Source organism: Herpailurus yagouaroundi, unplaced genomic scaffold (assembly GCF_014898765.1).
Source record: "Herpailurus yagouaroundi ecotype Mexico unplaced genomic scaffold, PumYag 67440, whole genome shotgun sequence".
In the NCBI taxonomy this organism is placed as follows: domain Eukaryota; kingdom Metazoa; phylum Chordata; class Mammalia; order Carnivora; family Felidae; genus Herpailurus; species Herpailurus yagouaroundi.
Window position 1 is genome coordinate 1,149,108 of NW_024420251.1, and position 23,769 is coordinate 1,172,876.

At 44.2% G+C, this 23,769-nt stretch overlaps 1 protein-coding gene across 3 annotated transcripts in view; it reads right to left on the reverse strand.

Annotated features, from left to right (window-relative positions):
* Window positions 1–23,769, reverse strand: part of MTM1 (myotubularin 1) — a 97,448-nt gene that overhangs the window by 34,229 nt on the left and 39,450 nt on the right. For all 3 annotated transcript variants that reach the window (XM_040467368.1, XM_040467366.1, XM_040467367.1), the window contains 2 exons: window positions 21,563–21,673; window positions 17,136–17,237 (listed from right to left, as the gene is read on the reverse strand). In XM_040467368.1, coding sequence (XP_040323302.1) covers window positions 17,136–17,237; window positions 21,563–21,673 — 213 coding nt within the window. The remainder of the gene's footprint in view (window positions 1–17,135; window positions 17,238–21,562; window positions 21,674–23,769) is intronic.

Consider the following 23,769-nt stretch of genomic DNA (forward strand, 5'->3'; position numbering starts at 1 on the left):
TACCTTACTATTTCTCAGTCACCAATAATAAAGCAATTCCTCTCTTGCTTCAAATACTCTCTTATATCTTATATTAAAATTACTGATAAGCATAATATAAGTTTACAAGTTTCTTATCAGAAGATGAAAGTTATACAGCCCAAACCAAAATGATATCCACAATTTCTTTATTTCTTTTTTATTTTTTTAATGTTTATTCATTTTTGACAGACAGGGAGAGAGAGATAGAGCATGAGCAGGGGAAGGGCAGAGAGAGACACACACACACACAGAATCTGAAGCATGCTCCAGGCTCTGAGTTGTCAGCACAGAGCCCCACGCGGGGCTTGAACTCGCAAACCGTGAGATCATGACCTGAGCCGAAGTTGGACATTTAACCGACTGAGCCACCCAGGCACCTCTCCATGATTTCTTTAACATGCTTGATTTAAGGGAACTCTGAACACAAGTAATATAAAAAACTGTCATTAACAAGAGAAAGATACAATGTGCTTGCAGTAGCAACATCTAAGGTGGCCTTTCTCATGAAATCATTCTGGAATGACACTTCACATTATGATGATGCCCAGATATACAGGATGATGCCATGAACTGGCATCCCTTATCCCTGAAACATGGCTATAAGAACTCTATGATGGAAACTGTCCCAGGTTAAGAGCTGAGAGCCAGACTTGGACCTCAGATATTTCAGGAAGGTTTACGAATCACCTAACAGCCAGATATTTCTGGTCATGAAATAGACAGCAACACATCTAATACCAAACTGGAGCTTAAGGTAAAAAAGACCAGGTGCTTAAACTAATATTTTAACCATCTAAATAAATTAGCTTACAATTACAAGGAATTAAATCTGTTTTATAAAGGACAACTTGTTACTTTTTAAAGAAGAACACGATGCAAACAGTAAGTTGTCCATACTTGGCTCTCATACTGAGGCAAGCATTCTAAAAGAATCCATGAGGATATTTTCGAAAGTTGAATGTACCCGGACTTAAGTCCCAAATATTTTAATTTTTTTACCCTTTTTTTTTTCTCCTTCAAGATCCAGCCAGATAAGAGAACAAAGCGAGAATGTTAAAATACAAGCTCTCAACAGAGGAACATAAAAGCGGATTATACAAAAAAACTTACTAAGCATTAAAGGACAGAAACAAAACCCTTCATCTGCATTATTACAAAGCACAGAATTCCCTACAAGTGGGGACTTGTGACAAGCCTAATTAAGGCTTCTGTCTGAAAACTGTTAAAACCTAAAGTTAATGGGCTACACACCTTGAGGTTTTTAGCTGACATTTATTTTCTCTTACAGACAACACATTTTTCAAGACTTCGAGTCTTTTAATGCTTTATTAGTGGGGTTGCCATTTCCCAGTCATTCCTAATGATAACCTTGGCCGGATCAGGACCCTCTCTTGGGGAGACCCAAGCACCATGGAGAGAGCCCTCCTTCACGAGGATCGCTCAGGGGGAGGGGTGTGTGAGGCGGGAAATAGTCGAGTCGGCCGCTTGAACTGGTCCCGGCACCTATCTCCTTGATCTCCTTTCACTCCTTTCACGGCCCGCCCGAGGACAAGGCAACCAGGAGTCAGTGCGGGCTCAGCAAAGCCTCAGAGCCAAGGGGTTCGCCAAATCGCCAAATCCAATCGGTGCTTTGGTGCTTCGGGAAGCGCCCCCACCCTAACCCCCGTGGCTTTCTTCTGGGGCCTGGTCCCTCAGCCTGGCTCTGCCTCAGGGTAGGGGCGGGGGTGCCTGGGCCCCGCCTTGGCCCCACAGAACCGAACCGGCAACTCGGCTGCTGCCAGAGGGTGGGGGGGGCGGTGCCCGTGCAATATACACAGATGACACTTAGGAACACAGCCTCGGGCCTCTGTGCAGATGACCCATCTGGCCGGCTGCTCTCCTTTTTTAAAAAAGTTATTTTGAAATAATTACAGATTTACAAGAAGTGACAAAGATGTACAGTCAAGTCCCGTGCAGCCTTCACTCAGCTTCCCCGATGTGAACATGCTGCATAGACAGCTAGAGTACAGTATCAGAATCAGGAAACTGACACCAGAAAACAGCCACCGTCAAGTGCCTATCCTGGTTTCAAATGAGCAGGTCTTCCTTTATTTGGCTCTTTATTGGTATTTTGGCATTTCACCAATTCAGATTCCTACTAGTCAAGAGATCCCATGCATGGAGACTTAAAAAAAAAAAAAAAGCAATCATGTGTATTTTTTTCCAGGTTTAAAAATAGCACAATGTAACATTTGAAAAATGTTAAAAGGACAAAGTTGAGATGAAAATCTCCGATTTCACACTAGGGATAAAAACAGCTCTGACAAAGAGAATGTAACTTGTCATTTAAATTTTCCTACATTTACCACTGTTGTGTCTCGTGGGAGAAAAAATCTGAAACGACAACAGGTTTTGGCTTTCACTTAATTAGCCATTGGTTTTAAATGGCAACTACATGAAGACGCATCAACTCACTTAAAACACCTAGACTGGACTTATTTATTTGTTTAGTAGACTCTATCAATGTTGAGTGATTTAGAAGTTTCCTTCTTTGAGGTGGGAGAGCTGTCTGCGAATTAGGGTTCTAGATCTCATGGAGCCCCTCACGGAGAGCCTCTTCCCTCAAGGACTCTTCACAGTATGTCTCGGAACTGGATGTCACAGAATCAGATTTGTAAAAACTAAATATCATTCAAAAGGGAGACAGTTACAGAAGAAAACTATTTTCATAGTACACAGGGGAATGAATTGATAAACTATGGAGATTTAACAGTGCTTTCAAATGATGCTACCACCATGCAATGGCATGGTCATTGATGGACACAAGTTTTAGAACGAGCAGACCCTTTTCAGGAAGTAAACAAAATATAACTCTGAATATCTAGCATTAAAAGTTCAGGGGCTCCTGGGTGGCTCAGTCGGTTAAGCGTCTGACCTCAGCTCAGGTCATGATCTCACGGTTTGCGGGTCTGAGCCCCACGTTGGGCTCTGTGCTGATAGGTCAGAGCTTGGAGCCTGCTTCAGATTCTGTCTCTCTCTCTCTCTCTGCCCATCCCCTGCTCATGCTCTGTCTCTCTCAAAAACAAATAAATGTTAAAAAAAATTAAAAGTCAGGGGACTGTTAACTCTTTCCAGATAGAATTTTGCAGTGTTGGAACAGGAATTTAAGGGAGCATTTTTTTTTTTTTGTTCTAACTTGATTTCTGAAATTGAAGATACCCGCCTTTCTAAAAGCTTCCATCTACCACATAAGGGTAAGCAATGTAAATGCATGTCATTTTCATCTTTTAGATTACACTTAAAAAACAGACCTCTGCATATAAGAAAAAATGCTTCCATTAAAGGGGGGGGGGAGCTAAAATTTTTAAGGAAGAACCACAGGAGGTACTGACACTTGGCAACGTTTGTAATTCTAAGTAACATCTTCAGGTAAGTGCATCAAAGGTAATTGAGTCGAAAAATCTGACACAAGTCTCATAGGTCAAAAGCAGCTAGCACATCAACTGCCATTTATACTTCCTGCATAAATAATTCTCCTCGTCCTCTTTCTACCACCTTCCCTGGGGAAAGTGGCTTAATATTTCTGGGTTGCCATCACCTTCATATATAAATATACACAGTCATTTATTCAGGAGAAGACGACTCAGTAAGTACATTTGAAATGTCATTTGAAACCATTTGGAAAAAGAGCATTCTTTCCTACTTGTCTACAATCATAATCACTTATGGTGACATTTCTCAGGGTTCATCTGTCGCACCTCTTCTCACTGTAACTGTCTCTCCTGGCAATTTTGGCCACATCTATGAAAATGCCAATGATCACATCTGGGCCTGCCAAATAAACCTTGCCCCGGGCCACAGCTCCAGGTACACGGCCACCTGCCTCCCAGATATGTCTGTCTGGCTGTCCTACAGACACCTGCAATTCCACATATCTGAAATGGGGCTCACCGCCTCTTCCCTCCCCACTCCAATACTGCCCATCTCAACCAATGTCAACCTGTTTATCCAGGCTGGATTCTTCCCTATCATGTCATCCCCCATCATAATTATAGTCACACAATCAACAAATTCTACTGTTCTTCTAGATCGTCCTCAAATCCTCACTCTCCTGCCCCTCTCCTTTGCCCCATTTGAAGGGCTCACAATCATGTACCCAGGTGACTAATGAACATCCCCAGAATTAAACTCCTGCCCCTCTCCATGCAGTCTGTATGCTGCAGCCCAAGCAATCTTCTGAAATCGAAATTTAATGTCACTTTACTGCTTCAACCCCTTGAATGGCTCCCCTCCCCTTCAGATAGAAAGTGGAACCTCTTGGTGGGGCAGGTTAGGCTCTGCGAGCCTTGGGGCCCAGCCTTCCCCTCCCAACACCATCTGTCACCACTATTCCCACATAGACACCAGCCCACGTGTGGGTCCAGTCTGTATCCAGTCTCTTCACATTTGCACAGACTGTTCCTGCCCTTGGCTGTTTCTGCCTGGCTAATACTCCTACTCGTCTTCCAGGATTCACCTCCTCTAGGAAGCCTTCCTCAACAACAAGCCCCTTACTTGCCGCTCCCCTGATGTCCTGTGCACATGCATCTATATCGTATGTGTCTGTTTGCTCTCCCAGGGGCCAGGGGTTCGGCATGAGCCCCAGCTCCCCGCACCTAGCCACAACACAGGCGTTCCGGAAATGCCTGGACAGCACAACCAGGGAGGAAAGGGATGAAAAAAAGAGGAGAAACAAGGAGAAGCCTGCTCTACCAGACCTTTCATCTTATGAAGCCTCAAGAGTTAAAAAGAATGTTACTGGTACATGAAGAGTGATTGATGCAAGAAAGGAAACATTCAGAAATCAAACACCAAGCGGAACGAAGTGTGTGGTAAAGGTGGTGTTTCAAAGGAGCAGATCAGATAACCAATGGTGTGGTGACAACAGTGGAAGAAAGATTGGGATCCAGATCTTACGCAGACACGGTCACCCCGAAAAAATTCCAAATTGATGGAATATTTAAGTTTTAAAAAGAAACGAAAGTATTAAAATAATATTCTAGGGAGAATTCTTCTAGAACTCTGAGTAGAGAAAACCTCCCTAACAGGGATACAAAACCCAGAATTATAAAAGAAAACCATGCAGACAAGAATTATCCTAGCGACCTGGCTGCTCTCATTACCCAGGTCCACTCGCAAGACTGGCCCTCAGCCGGACTCTGGGAACCTGGCTCTTGGGAGGGTTCCCATTGCTCCCTAACCGCTAAGAGTGGTTGGCGGTGCCCAAACTGTATACACGTGATTTATACTGAGCGCCTGCTTTCCTTCTGAGAGGCTGGGGTTTTGGTACATGTTAGGCAGAGGGGCTACATGACCGGCCTCTGATCAAAACTCTAGGTGCCGAGCTTCCGCAGTTGATAGCATTTCCCATGCGTGGTCTCAACTTGGTGCTGTAGGAGTTAAGTGCTTCCTGTGTGACTCCATGGGGAGAAAACTCTGGAAGCTCGTGCCGAGTTTCTACCATGACTTCTACCCCATACACCTTTCCCTTTTGCTGCTTTTCCTCTGTACCCTTTTGCTGGAATAAATCACACTTGTGAGTACGACTATGTGTTAATAAAGTCTTGTGAACTCTCCTGATGAATCATCAAACTTAGGGCTGTCTTAGGGATCCCCATCCCCAAAAAGAAAAAAAAATGATGAACACTCACAAATAAAGATTAAAAAAAAATCCCCATAGCAAAAGCCACCCTAAGTCAAAAGACATACATATGGCGAAGATAACTGCAACTTGTATTACGAGCAGAGCTAGTACATAAAGAACTCCTTCAACAAGAAAAAGACCAAAATTCCAAAAGAAATATAGGCAGAAGTCACAGAGAACAAATAGAAAGGCAAATAGCTCAAACCAAAAGATATTCAATTTTAGTCAAATAGGATAGGATAAATACAAAATAAAACTATGAATCCACATTTTCACCTATTAGATTAGCAGAGACTGAAAAAGACAGAAAGCATACTGGGATTGGTACAGTTGGCAGAATGACCCCACGAAGATGTCCATGTCCTAATCCCTGTGACCCGTGTCATGTTACCATACATGGCAAAGAGGAATTAGGTTGCTGATGGAATTCAGATTTCTAATCGCCTTTTAAGATAGGAAGGGTACCCTGGATTTCCCCGGAGTGCCAATGTCATCATAAGGGTCCTGCGATGTGGAAGGAGTTAGAAGAGTTGGAAGCAGAGAAGGAGAGTGATGATGGAATAAAGTCCGAATAATTCAAAGGACTTGACCACTGCTATTAGCTCTGTAAAGGGAGCAAGGGGCCATGAGCCAAGGGATGCAGGCACCTCTAGAAGCCAGAAAATGCAAGGAATGGACTCTCCCCGAGAGCCTCCAGGAGGAACACAAGCCCCACACACCACAATTTTAACCCAGGGAGACTCATTTTCGACCTGTGACCTCTAGGACTGTAAGACTTGTGTTTTCATAGGCCACAAGTTTGCGGCCGTGTGTTGCAGGAGCTTTAGGAAACTAACAGAGTTGGAGGGGATGTCTGGAAACAGGCAGACACAGTGCACACGGGAGGGAATGCCAGTACATCTTCCTCGAAGGGAATTTGGTAATAGCAGTAATTCTACTCTAAGAATGTATCCTAAAACATACATGAACACATACAAAATGATGTATGTGCAAGGTTACCGACCACAGTTTGTGTAACAGCAAATGATTGGCAATGATCTCAACGCCCGTCAATAGAGGACTGAATAAAGTATGGTACGGTCAACAGAGTACTATATGGCCATAAATAGGATGAAGAAGTCCATTATTAGGTGATATGTACTGGTAAATTTAAAATCAAGGTATGGAAGGGCACATATAGCATACTATTGCTAGGGTCAAAGGGGGAAAGAATACAACTAACAAGTTGCATGAACAGGCCTAAACCATCACTGGGTGGACATTAACAGAGTGACAACCCTGGGTGTCTGTGAGGAGGGGAAAGAGATTGGCGAACAGTGCTGGGAGGGACAGATTTTTACTACATGCCTGTCTTAGTTAGCTCTGGCTAGCATAACAAGTTACCACAGACTGGGGGCCTAAAACAGTGAACATTTATTTCTCACAGTTCTGGAGGCTGTGAAGCGTAAAGTCAAGGAGCCAGCATGGTCGGGTTCTGGTGAGACCCACTTCCTGGTCTACAGAGGGCAGCCAACCAGCTCTGGTCCATCGCTTTTCCTCCAAGGTCACTAATCCCATCATGGGGCTCCACCTCCAGGACCTCATCTAAATCTACACCTCTCAAAAGCCCAACCTCCAAATATCATCCATCACACTGGGGGGTTAGGGCTTCAAAGTATGATTTGGGAAGGACACACATATTTGGTCCACAACAATACCTTTTATACTTCCTGAATTTTCAACTACGGTCATATATGGCCTATTTTCAAAATTTTAAAGTAGTACTTGTTGAATAAATGCCCTTTCTCAACAGAATATTCTTATTGATGACTTGGTTGCTGCTGGTTCTTAATTTATTCACTCTACTGACCTTAGTATATTAATTCAACAAACATTTACCAAGGGCCTACTATGAACAAGGTATTAAGTATACAAAAAGACGAGTAAGACCCAGGTACTGTCTGTAAGGGGTTAGGAATCCTCCAAAGGAGAGTGACAAGGAGGCACAACTATCAATCATGTGACGAGGAGAGCAGTTAAGTGCCATGAGAGGTACAGATAAAACACCTGGGGCTCCAGAGAATGCCTAGGTTACTTCTGGAGAGAGGGGCCTGGAAGGGTAAGATGACTTTGGACATGGTAATAACAATGATGTGACAAAAAGGCCCAAATGGGACCCAAACTCCGAGAATATGAGGCCATCAGCAAACACCAGAGCATAGGAGGGGGTAGAAAAAAGTGGGGACAGTTGAGAGGTGAGGCCACACACAAAATGAGGGAGATAGAAGTTTGCACTGACACTGACTGAGAGGGAGGGACTGGCGAAGTTTTAGGGGCAGGGGAATGTGAGTCGTGTCCAGGGGAGAGGGAAGCGACAGACAGCACGTGCAGGGCTGGACCAGATCGGAGACAAAAAGGAAGCACGGCAACTAGTTTAAGTACCATCTCAGCAATTGAGAAAAGAGGAGATGAAAACCTGAACCAAGTCAGGCTGGCTTCAGTAAATGTTCAGGAAAAGGGAAATCTTCGAGTGGCCTGGATTTTGGAGGAGGGGAAGACAGCACAAGAAACTGGGAGCACAAATGAGTAGGTTTAAGGGAAAGAGGAGAGATTAATTTTAGACAAATGTTTAGGTGTCAGTTGAAGTTATGGAGCCACGAAAGGGAAACATGAAGCTTTGGATGTGCAAGTCATGCCCAGACAGGCAGTGCTGGAAGACATGAGGGGAAGAGAGACTGATGAGGGGATGGCATAGAGCAAGGAGGAGGGGAAGGATGGATTTTTCTAGAAAACCCACACTTAGCGCAAGGAAGCCAAGGAAGCTGAAAAGAAGCTGAAGAGGCAGAGGACCAGGCCCTTCAGATCTCAGAAGCCACACGGAGAGGTATCTGGAAGTGTGATGGTACAGATGCCCTAAGTGAGCCTTCTGCTGAGAACATCTAACGATGCTGGATAAAACAGAAACCTTTCTAAAAATGCTCCGATGAGCTAGCTGGGGAGGAATAAATACGCAGAGGCTAAAAACTAGCCACAAACAGGAACTCAGAGACCAAGAGGAAAGCACGGGCTTTTACCTCAGGGTACTCACAGAATTGGTTTCCATGGCCTCTTGGGGTCCAAGAGATAGGACATAAGGACATAAAGCCCCAGGCCCACCCAGATGCTAGGATGGGCATCAAACTGGAAATGAGCTCCTGTATAGGCTGGCCTCCCAAGTGCTACAACCTCAGGGTTAAGCACAAATAGGAACTGGCCCCCTGAGACTCCAAGGAACTTACCTGTCTAGATTATTGGTGTTAATTAAGGGAGAAAAAAATCTCTACTGCTGTCCCCCACCAGGAATTTGTAGCCACACGGCAGCAAATTTAACCAATTCGTAGCCCAAACTCATAAAAGTCGGATGGCCCAGAAGACATCAGGCAGAGAATCTAATCTGTAACCATCCCCCATTTGTGGTGCCCTAAGATGCCTGGCGGAAGGAAATGCCAAACTGCCTTCAATCCTGGCCTCAGAGGATTCCCATAAAGGTCCAAGGAATAGGAGCTCACCGGCAAAAATCACAGAACAGCCTGGGAAACTAGGCACCTCGAGCCAGCAAACCAGAAGCCAGCAGACCAGGCCGGGCTGCAGAGAGCCGTGGTGAATGAAGTCAAAGACATGATATCCTGGGAGACAGATGGATGTTCCAAATCGCATACTTCTTTATACTTTACATATGTTTTACAAACATTTTCTTATAGCTACTCAGTAGTTAAAAAACAAACAAACAAACAAACAAACAAACCCCTGAAAGGAGCAGTGGCTTCAGAACTTACAGGGTCTTGAGTCACGTTCAAAAGCACAGGTTCCCTGCAGTAGGAGGGCGAGAAGTCAGGTGAGCTGTGAAGTGAGCGGCTGCCAAGGACGTGCAGGCAGGCAGTGAACACTAGACTTCTGAATGGGGGTGGCACTGCGGGGACAGCCCAGCTGGGAGCACGGTTCCAGGAGATGGAGAGCAGGGAGAAGAGAGAGACTGACAGAGACCAAGGCCAAGTCTTGGAGGCGGCAGGAGGCACGAGGAGACCCTCAATTGGCACACATTTACTGCTTATTCAAGAAAGAAAAAAAGAGTCCTGGGCACAAAGAAACTTGAGAACTAAGACATTCTTCAGTCCTAAAGCCTCATCTAGGCTGAAAGACAGGTAGAGGTAGGTGTGTAGGGGTGTGCGTGCGTGCGTGTGTGTGTGTCTACACACAGTACTGCTTCTCATTTCAATTGCCTTCTGAAAATGAGCTGTGTGCTTTTATCCTGTGGTCAGCCTGGGAAGTAAGAGTCCACTAAATTTCAGTCTGAAATTTTTAAAATCTCAAAGCAATTTATAAAAATTTCCCCAATTCTGGACTGGAAAACAAAGGCCCAGGGAAAAGCACCCTTGTTTTTAATAGCCTATCCACAGGACCATTTACACCTCTCATTCAAGTCATCAGAACAGATGTGCACCCCCACAATGTGTACATCGTCATTTTTATAAGTACAACTGGACTTGAGCCAGAGAGGACACAAGGTAGAACCGGCACAGTGCTTCAGCCAGACACCAGATTCGATGTGGCTCACCAAAGCTGGCCAAAAGGAAGAGAGTGCCAAAGACTCAGAAGCAAAGGCAGGAGTCCCAGACACCTGCAAATGCAGACAGGCCCTGTCCTAAAGGTGCAGCCATTTTTAACACTCTGTCCTCCTATGCTGCTCACCGTAGCAGGTGCCACGCCATCGGTCCCCGGAAGGCTGCTAGTATCCATGGAAAAGGCTTTGAGACCCAGCTGTTTCTCTCAAAAGCACAGCCAGAGTCTCCTCTCCTGTGCCTATTCCTACTGCCCACAGGAAGGTCAAGTGTACGAAAACAAACGAGACACTGCCAACCTTTGAAACTACCTGGGTGCTGATGAGCTCACAGAGCAACAAGAGGCAAGAAACCGTGCAGTGTTTGAGAGCTTCATCTAGAACGGCACAGAAAAGTACAAAGCACAGGGACACACACCCGGGTGAGCTGTGCCACCCGGAAAGCAGGAGGCCTACGTGGGGTCAAAAGATGGAAAGAAAGCAACACCGGAAAACCATTTCTGAAGAGTATCACTGCCGCCCCTCATTCACATTTCAAGATGCTTTTTGGATTTGACACACCGAAATTTAACACTTTCAATTAATCCTTTATCAAAGTATAACCGGTGGTTTGTTAAGAACAGTAACCTTATCTATATGGCATCTTTGTTTTAAGGGACTTACAGTGTCTCACATATTATCACAATTACTTTATTAATGTTCTGGGGAACAAAAGTGTGTTGGGGTAATCATCCTTCTTTGCACCTGCTGGGAAAATGGCGCACGACTGCACAGCTGACACCAAAAGGGCACTTATTGCGTGCCAGGCACTGTTGTAAACAGTTTACATTTAATCCTCATAAAAACCCTATGGGGTAGAGACTGCTATTATCCTCATTACAGATGAGAACACTGAAGCACATAAATATTACGTGGCTTCCAACCAAAGTTGCCAAGCAGGTATGTGACTGAGCCAGATTCAGACACGGGCCGCTGGACGGGCATGGCATGTACTCGTGACCCCACACCACAAGGGCTCTGTAAACAAGTCCTCTGTCTGCCTCTCCCTCATCAGCGGCTGCCATGAACCTGGCGACCGGGTCCCAGGCTCTACTCCTTCCAGCTCTCCACTTTCCTATGTGAGTCTACACCCCAGGATTTTTGTCAAAACTCAAGCCGTTCACTGCAACAAAATTCAAGACAGTACAGCCTACAGTGGTAAAAACAGATGGAAGTGACTTTATTAATGCCTAAATTAAGTTAAAGAGCATTTTATTCTACATATTCTGCCATTACCTCAAAGACTGTTTTTTCAAGCTTTCTAGATGATGATAAACAGAAAACCATACACGTTACACTCCCCCGACCCTGTACACACACACACACCTCTGAAACAAACATTTGACCAAACCATACGTACCTGTATTAGGTACTGTGCTGTTAACATTTTCTCTTCTACTCAATTTAAAAATGCTAGTTGGAAACTAATAAATTGAGTTCATGACTCAATGGTACATTGGGATTAACAGTTAAACACTCATCTAAAATTTATATCCTGTCTGGTTATCCCAACGGAGTAACAAATGAGCAAACAATAAAGGAAATCAATGAAAGAAGAATTTCGGCATGGAGTAAATCACCCCAATGATTACGTACTCTATTCTGTAGTGCTATCAGGCTCTGTTCATATGTATAATTTTTGTTCCTGCCTTCAAAAAGTTAAGTCAGAAGTGTGGTCACGTTTCTTATAAAAATATATCATTTACCTAGAAGTAGCATTTACAATGCAGCTTGTAAAAATACAATTTCTAGCGTTTGTCAGGCAAAACAAAAATAAAGCAAGAAAATAAACACTTTGGCTGAAGTGGAAAATGCTACAAGAACAATGTTCAAGTCTTAATGGATTGACATAATATAGAAACAATCGAATTAATGGGTTGGGGTCGACTGTGGGTGGCTAAAGTGCTCAAGTTCACTTCATAGTTTAGGTCGCAACAACAGGTATTGGTGAGGATGTGGAGAAAGGGGAACCCAGTTACACTGTTGGTGGGAATGCAAACTGGTGTAGCCACCCTGGAAAACAGTATGGCGGTTCCCTTAAAAACTTAAAAACAGAACTACCCTACAACCCAGAAACTGCACTGCTAGGAAGGATAGAAAGGATATAAAAATACAGATTCGAAGGGACACATGCACCCGATGTCTATAACAGCGCTATCAACAATAGCCAAAGTATGGAAAGAGCCCAAATGTCCATCGACTGATGAATGGATAAAGAAGATGTGGTGTATGTATGTATGTGTACAGACACAGACACACACACACAATGGAATACTACTCAGCCACCAAAAAGAATAAAATCTTGCCATTTGCAATGATGTGGATGGAGCTAGAGTGTATTCTGCTAAGTGAAATAAGTCAGAGAAAGACAAACACCATATGATTTCACTCATGTGTGGAATTTAAGAAACAAAACAGACGAACATAGGGGAAGGAGCAAAAAAGAGAGAGGGAAACAAACCACAAGAGACTCTTGACGATAGAGTTGATAGAGGGAGGGGGGCAGGGGATGGGCATTAAGGAGGGCACTTGTTATCAGCAGCACTGGGTGTTGTATGTAAGTGATGAATGACTAAATTCTACACCTGAAACCAATATTACACTATATGTTAACTAACTAGAATTTAAATAAAAATTTGAAACAAATAAAAAAACAAAGTTTAAGTCCTAACGTGAACACACTACATGGTGAAAATACTACTGAGGAAGGAGGCAAGACAGAGCCAAAGGGGTGGTCGGAAAGCAAAAAGCCCCCTGGTACACTGTTCACCCCATGGCTGGATTTCGAACCTAGGTCTCCTGGCCTCCATACACCATTTCATGGATACAACAGCAAGATTACTTGTGGCCTCAAATGCTTACAATAAAAAAAAATTCACTGAGATAATCTGCAGCTGATTTACCAGTTTCAACAATGTTAACAAAGTGATATTTTTCAAGCAGGGCCCTTTGTATTGTTTAATGCAATCAGGCTTAGATTAGGGCTTCCAGGAAATCCCTTTCTGGCACACTCTCACATTCCCCACTGGGGCAGTGTGCAAACTTTTCTTTCCCTCCTGTCTCAGAGGAATTTGTCCCTTCTCCTTTCCCAAACTGCCCCACCAACTGGGCTTCACCCCGTCCCCCTCAGCCTTCCCCAGGGATCCTGCTCCAGAAAGATCCCTTCTCTCTCTTGCCTTGAAAAGAGGCAAGGCTCCTCTCCCCTGCACCCAAATATATTCATTCACCTTTCTCAGGTTCTAAGTGAAACACTTCCTCCCTCAACCCAGCTGATACCCCTTTGTTTTTTAAACACCACCAACTCTTTCTTTAGATCCCTACCAACTGGCTTCTGTCTCCTTGCTAGGGCCACTTTTCCAGATTCAAAAAAGTTGGGATATGGAACAGTTCCGTATCGGGGCCACACATGTGTGTCCTATCTTTTGTGTCACATCTGTGAATAGTACGAGGTAGCAACCACTCCTCATTTGCGCCCTCTGCTCCCTGACGCCACCCAACACAGTGCCCTGAAATGAAGTCATGAGGCGGCTGTACATGTCAACTTGCAGAGCAGGAACGGATATTCCAAAAGCCATGCTAATAACTGATCAGTTTTTAGCTGTATCTTGTCTTGTATTGATTTGATGACTAGTTTAACTTTTTTTTTTTAAAGCTGACTTTTAGTGGTTAAAACTTAGAGAATGTAATTTCCTAAAACTCTGTATAAGCAATCAGGCTCACATTTTTTCTCAAGTTTGTCACTTTACTGACTTCCCAAGGAAGACGTAGTGATTTCTAGCACAGGTACAAGAGCTACGGTGAAGTACCACAGACCTGAGGAATCAACCCCTCTGGGGATTGCTCCAGTGGCAGCAACTTGCAATCCTAGGCGCCTGAGCTCCATCGACAACGTCCAGAAATGCATCCCGTTCATTTCCATAAAATGGATTTTTCCTTCACTTTCTACTAGCCCTGAATTCAATAAAAAAGCCATCATTATACAACTCCCATGCAGAAGTCATTATGCTGAGGTGAGAAAAATAAAGGCTGGTCCCCGCCTTGATAAGCCCATAGTAGAGCAGGAGGTAGGCAATTACTACATAATTATTACGTAAGGCAGACTGAGGTAAGTGCTTTAATGGAGGGACCTGCAAAGTCTAACAAGTGAGAGGCCAGACCAACCCTACAGGGGGCAGTGAGGGATGCACACAGTATGTAAAAGGACTTAGGGCTGAGCGAGGTGGTGGAGGATGGGCTTTAAAGAGACAGGAAGCCTGCTGGCAAAGGGGATAGAAAAACCAAAGACTCCACGCTGTGAAAGCTCCATGTATACCAGAGGAGCACACGGTGGAGCGCAGGGTATAAGCCACGGGAAGTCACTGAGCATTTTGTGTGTGCGTGTGTGTGGAGAGTGGGACGCACTGACATGATTGTAGTTCCACTAAAAACAACTGGCAGCACCATGAAGAGTAAATTGGAAGGAGAGAAAGTGAAAGAACAGAAGCCAGTTAGGAAGCATGGCTTAAAAGAGGAAGCACAAGCAGAAATGGGAAGAAATATGTGAGAGTTACTAGTAAGTAGAACCTCTAAGATTTGGAATGGATGTAGCTATGGGTGGCAAGGCAGCAAGGGAATAAGACAGCTGACTACAAACTCTCGAACCTGAGCAAGCGAGGATCCTCCCGATTGAGGGACATGTAGGCTGAAGAACAGGTCTGGTGAGCTGCAAAAAGGTCGGGAGAGACAACAAGCTTGTGATTCTCATGGACTTCCACAGGAAGATGTTTGAGAATTAGGCTTGTTAGATTCACTGGAGGCCAGCGTCAGGGCTAGATTTTGAAATCACCAATACAGCAGTGGCGGCCTACACTATGGGACGAAACAAAACCATCAAGGCAAAGTGTGTAACAGGAGAAGGTGTCTGAGAGCAGACCAGCACCGCGATGGTCCACCAAGGAAAAGACAGAGGCAGTGGAGACTGGGAAGGGCAGTCAAGTTGGCAGAATAACACAGAAACCAGGACTTGCTAGAACGGGTGCTCAAAACTGGTGAATTCTGAGGGAAGATCAAACAGAATAAAGACTGAAGTGAGCCACTAGATTTGGCCAGTAAGAGCTTGAGTTCCAAAAAGGTACCTTCAATAAAGGTAGATACTGGGGGCGCCTGGGTGGCTCAGTCGGCTGAGCGTCCCACTTCGGCTCAGGTCATGATCTCACGGTCTGTGAGTTCGAGCCCCGCGTCGGGCTCTGTGCTGACAGCTCAGAGCCTGGAGCCTGCTTCGGATTCTATGTCTCCCTCTCTCTCTCTGCCCCTCCCCCACTCATGCGCGCGCGCGCGCGCGCTCTCTCTCTCTGTCTCTCTGTGTCAAAAATAAATAAACATTAAAAAAAAATTTTTTTAAAGGTAGATACTGAAATGGGCTGGAGGAATGAATAAACTGGAGAGGAGAACAGACTATTCTTTCCAGAACTTTGGATGGAGGAGAGAGATGGGACAGTAGTTTAGGAGAAAGTTGGTGTAAGAACTGACTTTTTAGGGGAGTAAACCCTAAAAGAGACAAAAGATGCCAGAGAGATGGACTTATAGGAGCAAATTTCTGATTATTTTGGGCCAGATATGCAAAGCCTAAGACAGAACACACCCCCTAACTGCATTTTCGTGGATTAGACTTACATTCACAGTTCATATTCCAAAGATGTGTTCCCATAAAACTCTATTAGCCCTAATAGTTAAGGAAATTGTTTAGTTCTTAAATAGGTTTTCAAACCCACATTTAATCAAAAACTGAGAAAAGGCTGAAAACGTGTTCAACTCTGTATCATTACATTTGTTTAAAGCATTACATGTGAATCTGTAATCAACACATGACTCATGAGTTCTTCATATCTTTCTAGACCTCCAGTCTTTGTATAATTGTCCCTTCCATCAACCATGAATTTCCTTCGGCCAAAACAACTGTCAATGAAATCTGGGAAGAGAGGAACCTTGTCTCACTAGAAAAACAAACAAACAAACCTCAGGCCTCTATTGCCAAAAAGCCCTAAAAGACGGCCTCAGGGAGAAGGGCTACATTACAAATGATCTCCTTCAGGGGCACCTGGGTGGCTCAGTCAGTTGAGCGTCCAACTCCAGCTCAGGTCATGATCTCACGATTCGTGGGTTCGGGCCCCACGTTGGGCTCTGTGCTGATGGCTCGGAGCTTGGATGGAGCCTGCTTCAGATTCTGTCTCTCTCTCTCTCTCTCTCTCTCTCTCTCTCTGCCCCTTCCCTGCTCATGCTGTTTCTCTCTCTGTGTCTCTCAAAAATAAACAATTATTAAAAAGAAAACAAAAATCAAATGATCTCCTTGATCCCCTTGTCTACACAGTGGCATACTCATCCTAGACTCAAAGCAAAGGCGCTTATTTATATTTATATTTATATTTATATTTATATTTATATTTATAAGAATTACTTCCTTCCGTCCCCGTAGCAGGTGTTTGCCCCCAAGTTTGCTTAGACTAGAGCAGGGCAGGAGAGGGGAGAAGAGGTGCAAGCCAGGCACAATGGAGAAAGGAAGGTGCCGACGGTCTGCCTCACTACCTCATGCCTTTTAAAGAGGGTGAGCCAAGGCAGGGGGCGCCCTGGGTGGGGGGAGAGCACAGGCTGCCCAGGGTGATGCTCCAGTCACCTGGGGTGAGCCATCCCACATGGACTAGCGGAGGAGAGGCCTGCCCCCTCCCCACCCCCGGAACAATTCAATCATCTTTAATAAACGTCCTGGCATATGTATCATGCCGGGAAGTACAGCACAGAGCGTAAGATGAAAGAGTAGACTTCCAACAGCCCCCCAGTGCTGGGGAGAACCCTGGAATTTACCAGACTGTGTGCCAGGGGAAAGGCGTATCTCGTGAGAATGTCAAACATATCCCTTCTGCTGTGGCCTTCCTGTTTCAGCGCAAACCTCAGGTTCCTCATGTCCTAGGGGGCAGACAGATTCGACAGTTCAGTCTTCAAATAAAGTGACATTCCTTAGCAAAAAATCTATTCAACTAAAGGAGTGGAAGATTCACTTACCTGAAAGGACAATTAATCGAGATTACTAAGAAAATCACTTTGCTTTGTGTGGTATTTTGAAATATCCAGTTTAAGAACACCTCAAAACACTCCCCATCGTAGTCACGAATGTAAAAACAAAGCAACTAGTGCTAAAAAGAAGACAGAGCTACAATCATTTTGTAACGAGAAAAATCACACCCTGCCTTGCACACCCTCTACGGTGTCTATCCGCTCCAACTGGCTGCTGCGGTATTTTCATCACAAAAGAGTGTTTTATTCATAGAACTTTTCAAATGTGTACCTGCTACCACATGTAATCTCAAAATTGTCAAACATGTCAGGAAAACACGGAAGCTCTCTCCCTCTGCTTCCTGCTACTTTCAAGTCTAACAGTTCAGGAAATGCTTGGCACAGTAAGTGCTCATGCAAAGCAATGGGACGTATTCTTCCTATCGAGTTGACTTGCACAGAGTTCCAGATAAACCACAGTGAAGGACCCCTATGCTTCCAGGAACTAAAAATCAATGCTCAAACCTGGATTGTAAAAACAGCTTCTAATATGTAGCTCTTTGATAAGAAAACCTTCTTTTAAACCAAACCCAAACCAAAAGTGCTCCCTTATATATTAAGTTGTTTTTATAGAACATTCTGTCTTCTCTTTGAAGTGAGGGGTTTTAGGCTGTCTCTTAAGTTGATCATGGTGCTGTGACCAAGTGATGGCTGAACACTAAAACCGGCACATTCTGCACTGTGCTTTCAGCTACAAAAAAACGAGCCCTGTGCTGGACCCTGGGGTACTTCGTCTTGGACATCACCATCTTTATATTTGTTTCAAAGTGCTTTTTCATTTATTATCTCAGGAGCACATTTAAAGCTTCGTAAGTCTTTGGCATGAAGGACTAGCAAGCTCCTTGCCATATAAAAGACATCCCAGAATGCCACTGGCAGCAGAGGCGGTATAAAGAACTGGACCCTAAGACCTCTGATGAGTGACCCAAGATTGCTCACTCTGTACACAGATGGCATCTGCCGGGCCTTGCCAGCTACAGGATTCTGTGCTTTTGTTTTTAAAAGCACATAACTGAATAAAATCCAAAAACCAATTCACAACATATTCCAAGAAAACTGGGTTATTAGTTGCTGGCTCGTGATGCGAAGAAGTAGTCAAATAAAAGGGAATAATCATCTCACTGGGATGACATGGTTTGAAAGGGTCTGCAACCGAGCCATGAGCACAGCCCTGGATCGCCAAGGATCCACGAGGCTGAAAGACCCGCACAGAACTTCCCTCCTAACAGCCTGGGGTCAGATGATAACGCCAGAATCTCACTGCTCTTCACCACTTGGCCAGAAATTAGACCATTTCTGGATAACCATTTATTTTGATCTATCAGTGATTCAAACAACTACTTGCACTGTGCCAAAGCACAAGTGATTCAAGCAACTTCTTGTTGCCATCTGATTCAGATGTAATTAAAGGACAGAAAGAATTACTACCTCATCTTGCCAACAAGAAAATTGAAACGGAAAAAGCAAATGACTCACAGGCAGCAGCTCACCAAATCTGCAAGAGAAATATGAGCCGATCCTAAGTGGTAAGTTCCACCTGGTCTCCTGAGAGCCTGACTTGTCAGGGAAGAGGCACCTGACAAAGAGCCTTGTGGCAGAAGAACTGGACGGTCAGACCCTCGGCCTGTTTGACAAGTGGGTCCTGTGATGATCCACCAAGCCTCGCTGTAGTAAGTGAGTCCAAGTGAACATCCCCCCATTGCACCAACACCGAGGGGCTGATTTACGGACACATCATTTCTATAACGCATTTCTATAGAAACAACACCCATCACCGCTGACCTCGAAATACCAGGCTGTCTTTAAAGCGAGTAAACGGGGGTGCAGCATGAAAGAAGAGAGGAGGTTCTGTGATGGTAAGATTTGGCTTGCTCTTTTTTTTTTTTTTCCTTAAGGCTCCAAGGTGTCAACAGGGGCTCCTGTGGCACCTGGCTAAAAATTCGCATATTCAGAGCTACTTTCTCCTCTGCTGCTAGATGACACCCACTGGGACTTGCATCCCCAGGGTGAAAGACGCTACTGGCAAGCCAAAATCCCCACGTGCAGAGCCGATAGGACCAAATTTGGGGGGCTCAGAACTACCTGTGTCAGTAGAGTAACAGCTGCACGATGCTTCTTGATGCCAGCTGGAGCTGACCTCCGAGAGACAGAAGCATCCGCCTTGGACCCAGCAGGGTCCCTTTCTATCACCTTCAGGTCTGTTCTATGAACATGGGATTGGACTCTTGAGATATCACCATTCCCAGGGAGAGAACGGAATTAAGAGGCTGAGCCACAAGTGTTCTAGGCCATCATCTTTGGGCTGAATGCTAATACTGAGAAACACGTGTGTAACATTTGCAAGTGATGCCTGGTGGAGTTGTTCCTAAGCTCTTTGTTTTTATAATAAGCAGTCAGAGGGGGAAATGTGCTCTGTCTTATTAATTTTGGGGGGACTAATGTTTAAATACAAAATTCTTCCTACTGATAAGGCAACAAATAGGACTTTTAAAAAAATTCTATCAGAATGAAAGTCACTTTCAAAACTGTCGATAGAGCAACCCCATTTTCTCTTGAGTACTGTAATAGGAAACTCTATACTCCCATGGATCCTTTTATGCAAAATGCAAAAACCTTCCTTAAAAGTAAATCCTTGTATTTCTAGGCCCCAAAGTGAAGACAGTAGCTGGGATCATAAATAAGGAATTTAAGGTAGCTTGGATTAAAACAAAAACCAAAAACCACTTGCAACTACTTGGATGGAACTGGAGGGTATTATGCTAAGCAAAATTAGTCAGAGAAAGACAAATATCATATGACATCACTCATATGAGGACTTTAAGAGACAAAACAGATGAACATAAGGGAAGGGAAGCAAAAATAATATAAAAACAGGGAGGGGGACAACACAGAAGAGACTCTTAAATATGGAGAACAGAGGGTTACTGGAGGGGTTGTGGGAGGGGGGATGGGCTAAATGGGTAAGGGGAATTAAGGAATCTACTCCTGAAATCATTGTTGCACTATATGCTAATTTGGATGTAAATTTAAAAACATTAAATTAAATTTAAAGAAAAACACCAAAAAAACCCCCCAAAAAACAAAAACAAAAAAAAAGCCAAGGTGGGGAGTGACGGAGAATTTCAGTTCAGGTCTAATGGTGACACAATCCTTTGCTTCGTGATGGAGTGTACTAGTCTTCATCTTTTATAAACTGGAGGTAATAAAACAAATGTACCACATTCATAATCAAAACAAAATCATAGGAGATTAGTTTTAAGAAATCAAAGTGCCTGAGCAAAGGCCACACCTTCCAGATCTAGCTGTGAGAACCACTGGGACAGATGACCTCCAAACCCCTTCTAGCTCTTTCTGGGATTGGCCATTATTCTCTTCTATTCTGTTATTATCGTATTTTATTACTCGATTCAGATTGTAGTCTTCTGATCCTTAATCCCTGGAAAGGAAGTTTTCTTTCCAGAAGGTTTATCCTGTTGTTTGCAAAATGACCATCTCGTTGTATTTGGATCCCAACCTTGCCATTTGTTGGGTGATCTTAGCTCAGTTACTTAACTCTTCTTATGCTCAGGCTTCCCAACTATAAAGTGGAGACACCATTGTCCATCTCCGAGCATTGCCCTGAGGACTGAACGGAAAGCACCTAGCACATGTGTGCTAACACAGAGGCTCACTGAAGCGTTACTATTACTGCTGAGTGAATTTTGTTACCATTAAATCCCTGCCACCCACCACGCCAAAGCAACATGGTAGACCACTGTTAGAGAGGTTGTTAGAGGCGCAGCCTGTTCACAGTGGGTAGAATCTCTTGCATTTCTCTTTCCTTTCAGGGTGTGAAGATGTCCAGCTGGCAACACATCACATAAAGGGACACCAGGAGCAGACTCGGGCAAAGACTAGAGAGAGTGAAAATTCTATCTATGAAGTTTTCTTCCTATTCAGTCAAGCTGACAGAAGGACAGGTGTTAGTCCTCACACATGCTGACAACAGCAGGACTCTTTCATAGGAACTATTTCCCCAGGCGGTTTTGGAAGCTTGATCCCGAGGAAGAACCATTCTTTCTAGGGCCTTAGAGGAACAAGGGTCTTTGATTATTTTTTTCTAAGCCCCCATTGACCTTTACTTATCATTCAACAGTAATGTGTCTTTTTTTCACACAAGAAAGTACTGAATCTCTTACTTTACAAGTAATATCTAGACCATAGGAATTTTCTCCTCTACTTGTCGCGCCTCCCATTTTTTCAATTCTGGAGATCACACCCAGAGGAACATCAAGTATTAGAGCAGAATCCTGTAATGGACAAAAACGCAAAAGTCAGTATCTCTGTCAGTATCATTAAAACATCAAAAACGTCTGTTAAAAAAACACCATATGCTTTAGGGCATTTTACCTTGGCCCTTTTACCACTTTTTATAAACAAAAATAGGATACAGATCACACATGAAAGAGCGAGCATTACAATAGCCAGTTATGCAATCGAAATGCATCCCCAAACATGTGCCATTCTGCATCGCCTATAGAATAAAGACTAAACTCCCAGGCACACAATTTCAAGGGCCCCATGGTGTCACATCCACCTGGTCTCTGCAGGCCTTTCTCCCACACCGTTCTGCACTGTGGCGAAGTGAATACCTTCAGCAGTCCTCAAACACGGCACGGTGTTCTCTTTGCCCCGGATCTTCTATCCTTCCCAACTACCAGATGTCTTCTCCCTGTGGCTCAAGCCCTGGCTCAGCAAACATCACCTCTAACAAAGCATTGCTTCCTAATTAGAGTTGACCACTCCTTCCTCTGAAGTTCTAGAACACTTGATTCAGATTGCTGCTATGTCACTTGCTTTACTCTGTCTGCCGAAATTCATAGGTCTATATTCCCCACGCTAGAAACCAGACATCTGGAAGGAGCGCCTAGCTTAGGCAGGGGCGCACTTCACGAAGTAGAAGGGCCTGAGTGCATAGCCGTGCCTCTCCATCATTCCTTCCCCACCGCTGGGTGCGAGGGGTCCATACAACTGCTGGCAAGACAGAACCACATTAGTGAAGTCACACCACAAGCATCACAAGACGACGGCAGCCGCCATGCACGGAGAAACCCGCCTGTGCCAGGTGTACAGGGGCATCGTGCACGCCATCTTTCTGATTTTGTCCTCACAACCATTCCAGATGCTGGCGTACTACTCCCGGTTCCTGACATGGCAATCAAAGCTTTCAAAAGCTTCTGTGGCTTGCTTAGGAAATACGGGGAAGGGCTGACATTTGAGCCAAGCTCTGGGAACACGCATCAAAAGAGCCAAATGCTCCTGCCTTCTGACTCTTAAGCATTCTTAAGAGCTTGGCTCCAGCTATCGCATGACAGGAAGAACACTGTATACGTGAAGATGCTCAATGGAGCCGGAGGTGGACATCGGGGTGGAGAAAATTACCACTCGTCAATGTGATGGACTAAGCATGCAGCTACTAAAATAATTACAGTACGTGGAAAAATAAGCTTACGTGGGAAGCAGCAGCATACAAACTACATGGGCTACAGTAACGTAAAAGCCACATGGACAAAGGGAGACCTACACAGGTTTTTTAAATCCAATACTTCCTTTATTGCGGTGATTACTTTGATAATAAAGAAAATGTTTTAAAGGTGCTCACTGAATTTTCGTTCTTTAGAAGATATCCTTTTGGGGGATACAAGGAAAGCTGAAGTTTTACTTCCAATCCTTCTCCTTTATATAATAGAAAAACTAAGCATTTCTTTATAAAATATGAATACAGCTTATAGGTGTTCTAAAAATTCAAAAAGTCTAAGAATGTGGTACATCCATGCCATGGAATACAACCCAGCTACAAAAAAGGATGAACTATGGACACACACACCAACCTGGAAGGCTCTTCGGAGCATCATGCTTGAGTGGATGAGGCCAATGTCCAAAGGTCACACACTATAGGAGTCGACTTAGGACATTCTTGAAGTGACAAAATTGTAGAGATGGAGAACGGAGGAGTGGTTGTCAGGGGTCGAGGGGAAGTAGGGTGTGGCTATACAGGGGCAGCATGAGGAAGTTCTTTCACACTGGCAAAATGGCTGCTTTTCTTGATTGCTAGTGCGTGGTTACATGATACATGGGATCAAATGTCATAGGATTGTATGCAGAAACATGAAAACATGAGTGCATGAAACACGGGTGAAATTCAAGTAGTCAGGGTCTCAGTCGACTGTATTGTGCCATAAATTTCCTGGTTGTGATCAAGCAGCATAGTTATTGGAGGGGCTATAGGTATTGTACTAGTTTTCCAAGTTCTTGAGCATTCATAATTATTTCAAAATAAAAAGGTAAAGGAAACGTAAGAGCACAGTTATCACAGTGTAGAGAAAAGAGCACAAGCTCTTATGTT